The sequence below is a fragment of the Nicotiana tabacum genome, chromosome 18, assembly GCF_000715075.1.
Source record: "Nicotiana tabacum cultivar K326 chromosome 18, ASM71507v2, whole genome shotgun sequence".
In the NCBI taxonomy this organism is placed as follows: Eukaryota; Viridiplantae; Streptophyta; class Magnoliopsida; order Solanales; family Solanaceae; genus Nicotiana; species Nicotiana tabacum.
The window spans coordinates 1,890,328-1,905,496 of record NC_134097.1 but is presented as its reverse complement, the minus strand read 5'-3'; the positions used below and the strand labels follow the sequence as shown (position 1 = coordinate 1,905,496).

General features: G+C 34.4%; 2 protein-coding genes across 3 annotated transcripts; both read left to right on the top strand.

Annotated features, from left to right (window-relative positions):
• The first annotated feature begins 85 nt into the window (after positions 1–85).
• LOC107810797 (uncharacterized) lies at positions 86–6,524 on the top strand. Its single transcript, XM_016635626.2, has 10 exons — positions 86–450; positions 2,334–2,486; positions 2,766–2,981; positions 3,148–3,330; positions 3,721–3,942; positions 4,459–4,575; positions 4,659–4,802; positions 5,194–5,295; positions 5,540–5,608; positions 5,895–6,524. Exons 1-10 carry the CDS (start codon positions 253–255, stop codon positions 6,126–6,128), a joined length of 1,638 nt encoding a protein of 545 aa, XP_016491112.2. The 5' UTR covers positions 86–252; the 3' UTR covers positions 6,129–6,524.
• A 2,673-nt stretch (positions 6,525–9,197) lies between these two features.
• On the top strand, positions 9,198–14,000 carry LOC107810798 (uncharacterized). Of its 2 annotated transcripts, none has more exons than XM_016635628.2 (7): positions 9,198–9,356; positions 10,544–10,720; positions 10,928–11,010; positions 11,733–11,888; positions 12,722–12,832; positions 13,181–13,247; positions 13,329–13,953. In XM_016635628.2, exons 2-7 carry the CDS (start codon positions 10,603–10,605, stop codon positions 13,607–13,609), a joined length of 816 nt encoding a protein of 271 aa, XP_016491114.1. In that variant the 5' UTR covers positions 9,198–9,356; positions 10,544–10,602; the 3' UTR covers positions 13,610–13,953. The 2 variants fall into 2 exon arrangements, with proteins under 2 accessions (XP_016491114.1, XP_075092634.1); XM_075236533.1 differs by lacking the exon at positions 9,198–9,356 and adding an exon at positions 9,632–9,905 and having other exon boundaries at positions 13,329–14,000.
• Positions 14,001–15,169: the final 1,169 nt, after the last annotated feature.

The following is a 15,169-nucleotide window of genomic DNA, read 5'->3' as shown; positions in this document are numbered from 1 at the left end:
AAAGAGAGAAAAAGAGAAAAGAATTTGAAAGAAGAGGACCTCAATTGTCCCTTAAAGTTTTGTGTAAGTTCAATCTCATCCTTTCGATATAATAGTTGTTTCCTTGCACTTGTTTGCCTTTCCCATCTCAAAAAAGTAAATAAAAAATAAGAATAAAAATACAAATTTTAGGACTTTACCGAGCTCTAAAACCCTACCTCTGACATCACTCTTCTTCCCTACAACTCCAGCTCCTGAGTTAAAGCTTTAACAATGGAACTTGGAACTTGTTTTAATGCTTCTAATGTCAATCAAACAATGTTTTTATTAGTCCCCATTACCCAAAAATCGAATTATCTTCCAAGTTCTTCGCTTAATCCCTTCAATTTTTCTTTTCCAACTTTAAAAAACAATTCTTGCAGAGCATTAGCTAAAGGGTCCATCGTCAGTTCCTTGAAAACTCAAGAAAAGGTTAGCTCTTTTGCTTTTTTGGTTTTTTTTTTTTACATAGTACTTTGTATAGCAATTCTCTTATTTTGTTTGTTGTTTATGTTACATGGAGCAAAAGTTTCATTTTTTTGGAGAGTTTTTAATGTGTTTTAAAGAATATGGATGAAAATTCAAGAAAATGTTACTTTTTTTTTCTATTGGTTTTTTTTTATATGAGCTGAAATTTCCATTATTTTTGTTTTGTTAATTTTTTTTTTTTTTTGGGTGGAGTTTATGTTACATGGAGTAAAGTTTCATTTTTTTGGAGAGTTTTTAAATGCGTTTTAAGAATCTGGATGAAAGTTCAAGAAAAGGTTACTTTTTTGTCTATTGTTTTTTTTTATATGACTGAAATTTCCATTATTTTTGTTTTGTTAATTTTTTTTGCTGGACTTAATGTTACATGGAGTAAAGTTTCACTTCTTTGGAGAGTTTTTTAGGGTTCCTTTGGTACGAGAGACAAGGAATAATTAATCCCGGGACTAAATTTAAGATGAGTTTATCTCATGTTTGGTTGGGAGAAAATTGTGGTATAATTAATCCGGGATTGTGTTTTTTTATCCCCATGGAAAGGTGGAATAACTAATCCCGGGATAACATCTTTCCAACCAAACGACCCCTTAATGTGTTACAAAGAATCTGGATGAAATAACCATGCCCATATCATTCTTTTGTATATATGATATGAAGCTTCAATTTTACATACTATGTTTAAGCAATTCTTATTTATGTTTTATTAGTTTTTGATGCTGGGGTTTATAATTATATGGAATAAAATTTCATTCTTTAGAGGGGACTTTAATGCGTGATAAAAAATCTGGATGAAATAGCTAAGACCATGTTATTAGTTTTATTAGCTTTGATGTCAGAAGATGCTGGTATTGGAATGGTTACTTTTAAGTTCTAACATTTTTAATGTATTTAATGATTTGCGCTAACACCAATCAAATACTCTTCCAACACTGGTATGTTAGGTCAAATAAATTTTCCATGAAACAGAACTTAGAGATGGCCGATTTTGGTATATGCACATTACAATAAAGGTGCAGTCTTGATGATGAAGAGTTCGGTTTTCCCTCTTTCAACATAAGAAGAAACTATAATACACTGAAATATTGTAATACAAGTTTCATCGTGGTATTACTTCATCTCTCTATTAGTTATGTATTTTATTCATCTATACGGCATAGTAGATGAAGATTTAACAATAACTTGTTAATCTTGATAAAAAGGAGACCAATATCTTGTGTTAAAAATCTGTTTGAGAATACCCCTTTTTTCAAAGATAAGAAAAAATGAAATGCTGCTGAGATTGTTTAAGTTTTAGACTCAAACAATAATTTCATATGCTTGGTAGAAGGTCCATAAAAATCAAGACTCTGTTCAGGCTGTGGAGGGGGAAAAAGATTATAATGGTGAAAAAATCTAGTTGTCAATAGATAATTACTTGGCCTTCTTTTCCCTCTTGGTTGGATTGAGGATTATCCTCCCTCTTTCCTCCATTGTTTGCTTGCTAGATGTAACAATTCATGGTTTGAAAATTTGTTGTATATATCTACATGTGCTTCTAACGGGACCTAGGCCTCTCAAAATTTCTGCAATTTACGGAACAAAGTGTCCAATTTGCCGTCTATTCTTGTCGAAAAGATTAGAATGCTCATTATGTTACCTGCGGCATAAGCTTGCTCTATAAATATGCATGCCTGCCCTATGGATGCTTTTTAACAAATGCGTATCTAGTGTGGAGTTCATCGGCACTCAGCTCATCTTTTTATTATTGTCTCGTGGACCAGTGGCTCTTTTCTTTTCTTGGAGAAGTTATGGCTTACATGATTTACTGACATAGTATCTTTTTAACTTCGTAGGTCACAGAGATGTCTTCTGATCATTCTCAAGATCTAGAACTCTCAAGTTTATCAGCTCTATGCCCATTGGATGGACGTTATTGGGGTAAAGTCAAAGAATTGGCTCCTTTTATGAGCGAGTTTGGCTTAATTCGTTTCCGCATTTTGGTTGAGGTTGTTACTTTTTCCTCTTTGACTATCTCTCACTAAAGTTTAATTTCAAGATCATTTGCATTTGGAATTTTTCAAACTGATACAAAGTTCTACTGATCCGCTGCATCTAACACTCTCGTTGAATTACTCTCTGGTACTTCGAAGTATCTTCAGTTATGCCAACCTAAATCAAACTTCTGACTTTTTAGATTCCATGGGCATCTCAGCTCATTGTATTGCTGTTAACACCCCCTCCCCCAGGTAAGCAATAATGATAGTTTGACGTCTCTGTTTTGTCAGATTAAATGGTTGTTAAAAATGTCTCAAATACATGAAATCTCTGAAGTTCCAAACTTCTCCGAAGGAGCTCAGACATTTTTGCAAGACTTGATTGATGAATTTAGTATGAACGACGCCTTGGAAGTTAAGAAGATTGAGAGAGTCACGAACCATGATGTGAAAGCAGTGGAATACTTCTTGAAACAAAGATGTCAATCACATCCAGAGATAGTTAAGGTATGGATAAATCTCTGGCGTATTTTACACGTTCATCTTCTTTCAATCTAAGTAGGAAATTAGAGTTAAAGAGATTTATGTGAAAACTATCAACCCAAAATCTTTATGTGATGTAACTAACTCTGAATTTATCTTGTTCCTATTGTTGTCCCTCTTTCTGTGGTAGGTGCTCGAGTTTTTTCACTTTGCTTGTACATCTGAGGACATCAACAATCTTGCCCATGCATTGATGCTAAAAGGAGCTTTGAACACGGTCATTTTGCCGGTCATGGATGAATTGATTAGAGCGATATGTGACATGGCCACAAAATATTCTTCTGTTCCCATGCTTTCTCGCACCCACGGGCAGGTATAATTTTTTTTCCCCGTACATCCTCTAGTTAGGTGTACTTTGAATAGGTTTTGATACGAGAAGCTTAACCTCTGAGAAAATGGTGGTCATCTACAGAGGCGTAGCCATGATTTCAACTTTATGGGTTCTGGATTTTAGAACGATGACTTCAAGTGCTAATAATTGGGTTCTAAATTTAATATTTGTACATATTTGATGAAACTTCTTAACACAAATACACTGTTTGAACAAAAGCTACTGGGTTCGGCCGGACCCGTAGCGGGGCTTCTAGCTCCGGCCTTGGTCATTCATCTATATGCTTAGTGACTGCATAATGCAGTTTGCTTCTTAATAATTTTTGAACACTTCTTTTTTCAAAGCATTGCTCATTCTTTTTGCAACTTGTAGCCAGCTTCACCAACAACCCTTGGAAAGGAAATGGCAATTTTTGCTTATCGATTAAGCAGGGAAAGAAAGGAGATTTCTCAAATTGAGATGCTCGGGAAATTTGCTGGTGCTGTAGGAAATTACAATGCACATGTGGCTGCATACCCTGAAGTAAACTGGCCACAAATTGCTGAGGAGTTTGTGATGTCACTTGGATTAAAATTCAATCCATATGTTCCTCAGGTTTGTTTTACAGATTGAATACTTTTGATTCTTCAGCACCATATTAGGCTTACTGTGCCTTTTCTTTTAATTGTTTGTATTGGTGCGGCATAATTCATTTCATAGTTGAGCTTTGTTCATTAGTTAGAGGGAGGATTATAGTTGTTTGTGAGGTACTCCATTTGTTTTAGTTTATACGACGGTATTTGACTAGGCACATAGTCCAAGAAAGAAAGACTTTTAAGACATAAGCCAAATATGTATATCATACTAAAATAACCCATAGAATCTTGTGGTCTTCAACGTGCAACATTTCCTATAAAGCATGTGATTAAGGCAAAATGCGATATTAATATCAAAGAGTTTCCAAATATAGAAATGTGTTGATCTTTTTGGAATGGACCAGAAACGAAAGTTTGTGTGTCGTACATAACAGAAAGGAGGAAATATGTGTATTTAAAGTTTATATACCTTTCTGAATGAGTGCATAAATTAGAGACTGTTTTCAACTTCCGACTCAATTTCATTGTAATGCAGATTGAAACTCATGACTATATGGCCAAACTTTTTCACTCAATTGTCCAGTTTAACAACATTTTGGTTGATTTTGATAGAGATGTTTGGGGATACATTTCTCTGGGTTACTTTAAGCAGGTGAGTATCCTACATTTTGGATATCGTCTATTATTATTCTTTTGTCGGATAATGGAGTTCATAATTCTTTTTATGTTACGTAGACAACTAAAGCTGGTGAAATAGGGTCCTCGACGATGCCTCACAAAGTAAATCCAATTGACTTTGAAAATAGTGAAGGCAATCTTGGAGTAGCTAATGGAAATCTATCCCATTTGAGCACTAAACTACCTATTTCACGTTGGCAGGTATGTCTAATCCGGTCATATTTATCTCTATCTTTATCTTGAAAGTTGTTACAGCTTGTTGCTACTGTTTCCTTTGTCGTTATTATCTTTTTGGCCCTCTTTGTTGATATTTCTTGTTTCTACTGTCTCTTTTCACCTTTCTCGAGCTAAGGGTCTATAGGAAACAGTCTCTCTAACTTTCCAGGGTAGGGGTGAGATCTGCATACACACTACCCTCCCCAGGCCCCACTTGTGGGACTTCACTGTGTTGTTGTTGTTGTTGTTCTTGATAGTAGCAAAGGCAAGACATTTAGAGCATGATAGTTTGTAGGTTCTGTTGCTATTCTGATTGTTTCAGTTCCATCTATCTTGTTCGTAATTTTTCTGTGATCCAAATTTTGTCACTTTGCAGCGGGATTTGACAGATTCAACTGTTCTGAGAAACATGGGAGTAGGACTAGGACACTCTCTTCTTGCTTACAGAAGTGCATTACAGGGGATTCAGAAGCTTCAGGTAAGCAGTACAAGTTGAAACTGCATGTCGTATAAGTTCCTTTATTATCCTTTCTCCATTATATATCGTGATGCTTAGACTGCCAAGTGCTATAAAATGTACTTTTCCCATTTTCTCACATGACATTAAATAAAATGTGGATGCAGATATTGGCGAAGTTACTGTACTGTAATGTACATGTTCACATTGTCATGCTGAAGTATTGATTTATTAGTTTGTTTTGACTTTTCGCTTTTCCAACCAGGTGAATGAAGCTGCTCTGACTGAAGATTTAGATAAATGTTGGGAGGTTCTTGCCGAACCAATACAAACGGTATGCGGCTTTTGTTGCCTTGTGTATGCAATAGGTTTAGATTCCAAACTTGAGTTTTCCCGTATGATCGATGAAACATATTGTAGAAGCAATGCCCGATAGTGTTTGCTAGAATATGTTTCAATTGGTCGAGTCTTTCAGAGAAACAAGCATCAAAACTAATAGTCTTTCAAGAAATCTTCTTGAGCCCCGACCCCACTATTCTTGAGTCCCTCCCATGTTCCTGGCATAATAAAACTTGACGAATTTAAAAAGTTTATTTTTTCTATTTTTGTTTGGTATTTAGGTGATGCGAAGGTATGGAGTGCCGGAGCCTTATGAGAAACTGAAGGCGTTAACCCGAGGAAGAACAGTGACCAAAGAAATTTGTAGAGAATTCATACAAAAATTGGACATACCAGCTGATGCAAAGACAGCTCTCTTGAACTTAACACCTCATACTTACATTGGAACAGCTGCAGAATTGGCTAAGAACATAAATGAGGCCATAAATCTAGAGAATGGAGCTCAAATCTTTTGAAACGAGAGCCGAAAATGTTCACAGCCCTCTGCATCGGTGGCGGATGGAGCATACGATCAACAGGTTCTACTGAATCCAACATTTTCGACAGAGAATATAGATCTTTTGTGAAAAATCACCTAAGATTTCAAAAGAGTTCGATTTTTGAACCATTAGATTCAAAAGTGTAATGGGTTCAGCAATAAGAACTTAAATGTTGAACCCATCGAATTTAAATTTTGGATCCGTCTTTACTCTATATTATTTCCATCCATGAGTGGTTATCGACGTGCTAAATCATTGGAGATATAATGAAACTTTGTTCTACTTGTAACATCTTTTGTTTGTTTAATGCACTACAATGTAAAATAACTTTGAGAAGATCAGTCTTGAATTTATTTTAGCATCTATTATGAATTTTTTTTTGTTTCCCTGTATTGAAATTTGCACCGTGTGAACTTCACAAGGTGCAAATTATTAATTATAATTTGGGCGGGTCATTGACGCAACCCATTTTAACGCATTTGATACCCTAGTGTGAAGCTCTTTAAAAGAGGAAAAAGCTCGAATTCGAAACCTTTGAATAATGGTGGAGATATATCTATCCTACAAATCAGGGTGGTATCTATGGTGATTGTTACATTAAGTAAAATCTTTCAAAGGGCAGTAGCATTTGAGTGGAAAGAAATGTAAATGCAATCGATGTATATATTGTATTAATAAGTCATATATAACTAATAGAAATATTACTACAAAACTCCTTAAGTGACAACGTTATGGTTGCATTAAAGTACGCTTTTTAAGACTTCAATAATTGAAAAATTAGACGTAGGATGGAGGTCGGAGTTGCATAGTAGGCTCCAAATTGCATTATTATTTTTGGGGTGGCGGTCCGAAACTAAAAACTAGATTAAGTTCGATCTTGACATTGATAAGTACTCTTTCATAATTAATTATAGGTTTCGAGTTTGAGCCTAGGTATGAAATCGTTGTTGGTAAGGAGCGTTTTACTTCTAAAATAAGACTTTTTGGTACAAATTCAAATTAGCGGACCTAAAAGCTGAGATTGGACACCGAATAAAAAACTAAAAGACAAAAAAGAATCTCTCCCTCCTATTACCAAATTGGAGCCAGTTATGCTCTTTTCTTGAAAATATCAAGCCTACTCTGAATAATGTCCCAGACAAATGTCTGAATAGCCTGTCTGGCCAGCTTCTCAAGAGCCCAAAAGTGTTTTTTTCTCAAAAACATTTTTTTTCTTCTAACTTGAGGTGTTTGGCCAAGCTTTTTTGGGAAGAAGCAGAAAAAAGTAGTTTCTTCCCAAAAGCAGAAGCAGAAGCAGTTTTGACTTTTCTTCTTATCAAAAATACCCTTAACAAAATATAGTATATACCAAAATACCCGTTAAACCTAATACTTAGGATATTAATGTATAAATATTTTTTATTATTTTTAGGATAGCTTTCTAATATATAGTGACTTTAGGGGTGAATACTTTTATATTTGTTGAATGATTTTTAATATATTTAACTTATATTAAAAGAATTAAGTATTTTTAAATTTTATTTTCATATTTTACTTAAATAAAATGAAAAGATTTAATTATTGCATGTAATAATAAATTTTTAAGATTATTTATTTACTTATAATATTAACTATTAAGTAAATCTATTCATGTCTTTATTCATAATTTGATATTTAAAAGCACTTTCTGAAAAGCTTGGCCAAACACAAATTATTGCTCAAAAGTGCATTTTAGAGTGATTAGCCAAACATAAACTGCTTCTCTCCAAAAGTACTTTTTTCGAAAGCACTTTTGAAAAAAATACTTCTCAAAATAAACTGATTTCTCCAGTTTGGCCAAACAAGCTATGAAATCACCTGATGGAATCATGAAACTCAACATTGATGGGTAAAGGCAATTCAAGCAATTCGGGTTAATGACTGTTCAAAAGTTAACCTGATGGAATCATGAAACTCAACATTGATGGGTAAAGGCAATTCAAGCAATTCGGGTTAATGACTGTTCAAAAGTTACTTGGACTGAGATGAGCTAGGTTAAGATGGGCTAAAATTTGGATCATAACCCAATTCGTACAAGTCTTACCAAGCTTTAATTAGAGGGTGTTTAGCTAAGCTTATAAGATGGTCAAACTGGCTTATAAGCACGTTTTGACTTATCTACACGTTTGGCAAACATTCAAAGTGCTTATAAGTCAAATGCTTATAAGCTAAAATCAGACATAAGTCATAAGTTGGTCATCCCCAACTTATGATTTTTCAGCTTATAAGCACTTTTAGTTTGACCAAGGTTTTTACTAGTTTATCCTTAATAATATTTTTTAATTCACAAAATACTTTTCTCAAAATAAATTTCCTGACTTTCTCTTTGTTCCATATTCGTTGTTATCCTTTTCTTTATAAAGAAACTTTTTAATTTATAATCTTTTATAAAAAAATTAAGGGTATTTTAATCATTTTAATAAAAGAACAACTTATCAGCACTTTTCTGCCAAACACATCAACTGCTTATTATCAGTTTTAGCACGTCTATCCAAACACATAAATGCTTAATTAAAAAAATCAGTTTCAACACTTAAAAATACTTTTTCAGCACTTCAAGCTTATCAGCAATTTATAATCAGCTAATCCAAACGGGCTCTTATTGTGTGTTGTTTTCTTATAAATTATTTAATTATCAATTACGACTTTTTTTCTTTTGTAATGATCATATAGAATATATCAAGTAAAAAAAAAGATATTTTACCTGCTTCATGCCTTTACTCGTTTCTTGTCTTTGGGTCAATTGATGTTAATTTGTTTGTTCGTGAATGCAACCCGATGAGAGAAAGTTTGGACTCTTATGTGCATGAAAATATATATTGCGCTTCAGATTTATTTGGTCTTAAGTTTATTTTTAAGTATAATTTTTACACTTTAGACTTAATTTACTTTAAGTGCATTGAACTTATTTTTTTTTTCTTTCTTGATCCTAAAGTGAGTAAACTTGTAAATTTTTGTGGAAAGTGAGTATAACTTTAATGGGGAGTCTAAAACTAGGTATAAATACAAATGCTCCTAATGTGCCAATTAGGTTGAAGGACTATATAATATGAGATTTTATGGATTTCAAACTTAAGAGGCCTAAAACGAATAAATTGACGTCAATGGCCCAATTTGGATCTATTCGGCCAGAACTTGCTTGGGTTCTTGTCAGCTTCCATCATCTTTTTTCTGTGGCGAATTTATGTAAGTTTCAAAAAACTGTCAACTCCGATTTTTGTCTTTCTCTGTGAACTTTTACCGGTTAATATGCATTACTATTTTCCTTCCCCCCCTTCATTTTGATTTGAGTGGTAACTGAGGTGGATTTATAGTTTAGTTTCTGTTGTATACAACCCGTTTGATAAAATGCCTGTTAGATCTTATGGGGTTGATTCAATGTTAAAGTCACAATTTGAGCTTGAAAACGTGTGTGTACTACTATTAGTTAGTCATGTGATTTTATTTGTGCCAATTTTGCACTTGAGAAATATATTGTTGTTCACATTTGCATATACAGAAATTAGTTGCATTCAAAAAGCGTTGCTCTTACAATTTTTGAGGGTGTTAGGTTTATATGGCTTTGGAAGAGAAGAAATGTTAGGAGGGGCTAAGAAGGAATTTAATTTACTTTCCCATAAAATGGCAGCTGAATAAAATATTTCTTATTTACGTTTGAGGACTGAATTCCACTAAGCATAGTTGGTCCCCATTGAGCCGAGGGTCTATCGGAAACAACCTCTCTTTCTTTGTAAGGTAGGGGTAAGGCTTGCCTACGCATTATCCTCCCCAAACCCCATTTATGATATTATACTGGGTTTTTTGTTTTTTTTGTTGTTGTAGTTGTTGTTGTATAGCTGGTCCCAATTCCAGATAAATGAGGGTTGCGCGTAAAAGTAGTTCTGTAGTGCTGCAATCTGAAATGTTTCTCTTGTTTCCCCTTCATCCTAAGTTAGATTATTTAGTGAAGTGCTTATAAAAAGAAAGTGAGATTATAACTTTTGCCTATATAGAAATCTTTCACCAGTTGTTACGATCGACTCTGAATTTAAATTATTCTTAAGTGTAAGCTAACTCTAACTTTTAGTAAACATGTTTAAATTGCAGAACATGTGCTTGGTGAAAAGTCCTTTCAAACAAACATATGTGATTACTCAAAACTCATTGATGAAGTGCTATTTTTTTGTTACTTCAGTTGGTTCATATCTTTCTATGGGAGACCAAAGAAGGACAAAGAAATAGTAGCTCCTATTAACAAGGGAATTGATTCCAGATTGTGCATTTAATTTGAATGATCTGATGTTTTTTGACTGAACATTGTCCTGCTATGTGCATAGTGTGGTTCATTATCTCATCATACTAGTGTGAAATTTATTGTGCTTTTCTCTTCATAGATGAACTGATATAGTGTAGCTGGACTTGTTGATTGAGAGACCTTTTGTAAGCTGAAAAAATGGTGGGCTGGCAACGACATCTTCAGTGCATGCTTCATCAAGCTGGGAGGAGATGTCAACAAAGTCGAACTGTTCCTTTCAATTCATATTATCACTCAAAGTCATCTCTAGTACTTGGTAATGGTTATTTTTCTGTTTAAGTTTGATGAATTCATTTTGCTGATATCTCACGATGACTGTGAATAGTTAATGTGATCTGTCAATAGAAGCACGTCAAGTTAGGGTTCAGGGTTGTGTTCACTGTCTTCCTTCAGTTGCTTTTCCTTTTTTTATTTCTCAAGTCATATATCAACTTTTGATGGTTGAGCAACATGTAATTTCTAGGTGAGGCACCTTACTTACCAAGCTTGCGGAATATGGTTTCATCTGGCATCTCAAGGCCGTTATACCAGTATCTACAACATTTGGTAATGTTACAATATCATTTAGTTCATATACGTATGTGGCCTTGTATAGTGAATTGAGGTGGCATTGTGGTCGTGAATCTTTATCCCACCATTTTTTGTTTTTCTTTAATAAACTTTTGTTGTTTTGATTTCTCATAGTCGAAACAACATATCATATTGCATACTATCTATTTTACAAAACTTTCTATTTTTAGTGTTACAGGTGCTTGCCTAAGTAGTAACTGAGTGAGCCTGTCTATTTAAAATATAGCACCTTCACAGGTTTTTTCTATTTATATATATCATGTTTTAGTTCTGTATAAACTCGTTTTGTAATCCTTTATGGTCATGCAATCAACTATTTCCCAATTGGTATATTGATAAACCCATCTGTACATAAAATTCCCGTAATATACATATGACGATACTTATATAATTCTATTAGGAATTAAAATCACCATTTCATCATTTTTTAGGTTTTCTCATTTTTACAAAAGCCATTTCCAAGAATGTGTAGCCAGTTTGACAGCTATCTTTCCACTTCAAATATGCAAGTTTAGATGGCTAAAGTTTGTGACTCTTCGTTATCTTGAATTACAATATATTCACTGCTTCTCTGCATGCTGTATTTATAGAACATTTTTCCTATTAATAAAATTCAAATTAGTTAAACTGTTTCATAGTTCTAAATGTTGCTTTTTTTTTTCTTCTTCTTTTCCTCTTTTTTTTCTTCTTCCTGACAGCGGCTCTCTAGTTCAAGGACCTTACTTGCAGACTCAACCACACCAATTTCTTCCCCATTAACACCGCTCCTAACATCAAATACTGGAAATAAAGAAGCTGAGAAAGCAACTTCTAAACCTTCAACAGTTCAAGCAGTTTTGAAGGGGATAAAACAGGTATGAAATGCCACAGCCTTTTAGATATGGTGAATATCTGATTTACCTGACACATTAGCAGAATTTGCATGATGAGTTACGATTTGGCGAGTAAATGTGGTTACAGAGAGTCTTGTCGTTCTTATTATCTAATCTCCTGGTAAACTTCCTTTTCTTTTTGGAAAGTAATCTCCCAGTTACTTGATTACATATTAAATGAGTATTTACAAAGACATGAAAGTTTCTGCCGGCCCCTATGTCTTAGACTGATAAAGTTTTAGAATATTGCTCTTTTATGTAAATTAGGAGGCAAAGCCTGCTGATTTAGCAACATGACAGTGAGTACTACTTTATATCCTGCAGTATATGAGCACAAAGGAGAATGTTAGAATTTTGGAATGTCTTAGCACTTGTTCTGATTGGTTCTTGATTCAATATTTTTGGTATTGGGGAGGACAGTGTGATTAAAAATGCAAATATGAGATAATATTGAAAAATAGGGACTTTATATGACTACATATCTTCTTTTGTTTCATGCTGTTTGTGTAAGCAGACATTTGTCCCATTGGAATGCATGTGACAATTGGGACCTGTCTTAGGTATTGTTATGATGCAATTTATAACTTAGTGAAAGAATACTTTGCTCCAACAAAGAACAGGTATTGTTGGGACCTGATTGTTTCATCGATCCCCGTTTTTAAAGTATTGCTTAATCTCCTTGTTTCTTTTTTTCTTGACGAGTTTTGTTTCTCTTTCTTTACTCCGTTCTGTCAAAAATCTCTTTCCTACCCGAATAAAGAGTGAGGAATCTTACCATGCCCTCCTTTGATTTCTACTACACATGTCCCTTTCAGAGCCCAAAGAAGATCAATTTGGTTGCAGCATTAGTTCGTGGGATGCGTGTTGAAGATGCATTATTGCAGTTGCAAGTGACTGTAAAACGAGCTTCAAAAACTGTCTATCAGGTGAGGCTTCTGACAATTATCTTATAGTTGCACAGAAAAAGATCAAAGGAAAGGAAATTGTTTCTTTTATGAATCATGTAACTATAGTTTATAAGCAGGCTCTAATTCAAATTTTAGTCTCGGCCTTTCTGTTTCCTTCTTTATTAAGAGCATTCTCTAATGTGGCTGCCAGACATATACTGCGATAAAGAATTCTGTGTTGAATAGTAACCTCCATTGTAGTGCGGCTCCCAAACAATACATTAGACCAACCTTAAAGTTGTAGGACTATTGCAAACATGGCTCCTGAAGTCAAAAGATTATTTACAGTTCAGGTGTGATGTAATAGGAACCTTTCATATTTTGTAGGTTATACATTCAGCTCGGGCAAATGCAACCCACAATTATGGATTTGATCCAGATCGTCTCCTTGTTGGTAAAAAAGGCAAACTGACGATCTATGCTCTCCTCTTACTTCTAATCTTGAACTGATTCATTCTTTTCATATTTGGTACAGCTGAGGCTTTTGTTGGGAAAGGACTTTTCAAAAAAAGGGTGTCCTACCATGCTAAAGGAAAGTGTGGAATAAAAGTGAGGCCTGAATGTAGACTGACCGTTGTAGTTAGGGAGATAACTCCTGAGGAGGAGGCCGAGATCGCTAAGTTGAGAGTACACAACTTCAAGAAGCTGACCAAGCGCGAAAGGCGTCTAGTTCCTCATAAGCTCATTGAGACTACTCCAATATGGGACCGCAAAGGCAGAGCTAAGAGCAATGGACCAGGTGCTGCTGCTGCTTGAGCACAGTTATGTTGGTAGTTCACCTTCACTAGAAAGCTTTATAGTTCCATAAAAATCAGTTTGGGATGAAATGATGTGCCTCTTGTCATATTTCTTTTTCAAATGTTCTCTCATACATCCCTGGTAATAGCAGCTTAGGTCGAGATCTTCAGCTTCATTTGTAGGCACCTTCCTCCCTTTATTTGGCATTTCAAGTGCCTCAAACTTCATGTACTTTTATGGCCTTTAGGAGGTTGTTTGGTTTGAAGACAAGTTATGCCGAGATTAGGTATGCTGTGATTAGTTATCCTGATATTATTTCTTATTGACCAGTTGATATGTTGTATTAATCTTTGGATTGTCAATTTTACTGCTTTATCCTAGGATAACATACCTTAGGATTTTTATTCCACCCTCTGGCAGGTATAAGTTATCCTGGTACTATTTTTGATCTTCGGATAACTTATCTTAGGATTAGTAACCAAACAAGGGATAAGGCGGTATTAAATTTTTATTTCAAGATTAATTTTGCTTTTCCATTATATCAAACGACCCCTTAAAGTACTCAGATGACTGATTGAATATGTATTTATGATGGACATGTATTTCCATTTTGGTCATTGTATATTACATTCTGCGTTTTTGTATGTTAAAGTTTCGTCGTAAGTTAATCGACGTAAGCTCGTGAATGAGATTATTTTTGAGGTTATAAGTATTTATGTTATTTATAACAAGTGATAAGTGAGTGCCGTGAAGATTAGAGGGTAAACAAATCAAAGAAAATGAGTTTCGTTGAAGGTTGTCAGTTTGGGATAAAATACGGTCCAAGTTATAATACCCTGTATTTATGAACTAGTGTCATACAAGGTACCACATGATCATGATAGTAAGGTATATAAAGTGTGTTAAAAGTGATTAATATTTTAAGTAATTTGAGATAATTCTTAATTATGTGGGTAATTGGTTAATTATTGATTTAGTGGGAGATTAACATACTAATTAGGAAATTGTGGATAAGCTTAATACCTCCCAACGTGGCAGCAAGCAGGGGTTCTAAATCAAGCCTAGTATTGACTAGGTGAGTTATGGGGCTAGGTGGCATATTTAGGGAATTCTTTGGCTAAGTCATCATATAAAGTGGGGCCTACACCCACTATGATAAAGACACCTCCCTATATCATTGAATGGAAAGGTATATGCTTGCTAGTAACGGATGAAAATTCTCAAAAAGGAATTCTTATGAACCCCTACAATGCTATAGCAGCGTGAGTTGCAAATTCTAAGGGAGCGCGGTATAACTTTTCTCAAAAATATCATACGGATTTTTTCCTACTTCGATCTCGCTGTTACGTATTTTATCGCGATTGACGTGTGTTAGAGGGATTGTCAAGAGAATCTGCTCAAGTATATTAAGGCTATCCCTTCTTTCATTTTGGCATGATCCATACGATACAAACGAAACGAGCAAATGCACAACTTTCATAAATGACTCTATTCACAGAAATATTAGGGGTGCTAATGTTATTGATTCCCCATGTGTCTTATTATTATATCGTCTGTTCATGGGTTTTAGAAAATATG

Excerpts from the sequence above, each read along its gene's own strand:
- LOC107810797 (XM_016635626.2), top strand. The coding sequence starts at position 253 with ATGGAACTTGGAACTTGTTTTAATGCTTCTAATGTCAATCAAACAATG. Across the intron at positions 3,331-3,720 it reads TTTCTCGCACCCACGGGCAG|CCAGCTTCACCAACAACCCT; the intron begins GTATAATTTTTT and ends TGCAACTTGTAG. Across the intron at positions 4,576-4,658 it reads CTCTGGGTTACTTTAAGCAG|ACAACTAAAGCTGGTGAAAT; the intron begins GTGAGTATCCTA and ends TATGTTACGTAG.
- LOC107810798 (XM_075236533.1), top strand. The coding sequence starts at position 10,603 with ATGGTGGGCTGGCAACGACATCTTCAGTGCATGCTTCATCAAGCTGGG. Across the intron at positions 11,889-12,721 it reads TTTTGAAGGGGATAAAACAG|AGCCCAAAGAAGATCAATTT; the intron begins GTATGAAATGCC and ends TGTCCCTTTCAG. Across the intron at positions 12,833-13,180 it reads CTTCAAAAACTGTCTATCAG|GTTATACATTCAGCTCGGGC; the intron begins GTGAGGCTTCTG and ends CATATTTTGTAG.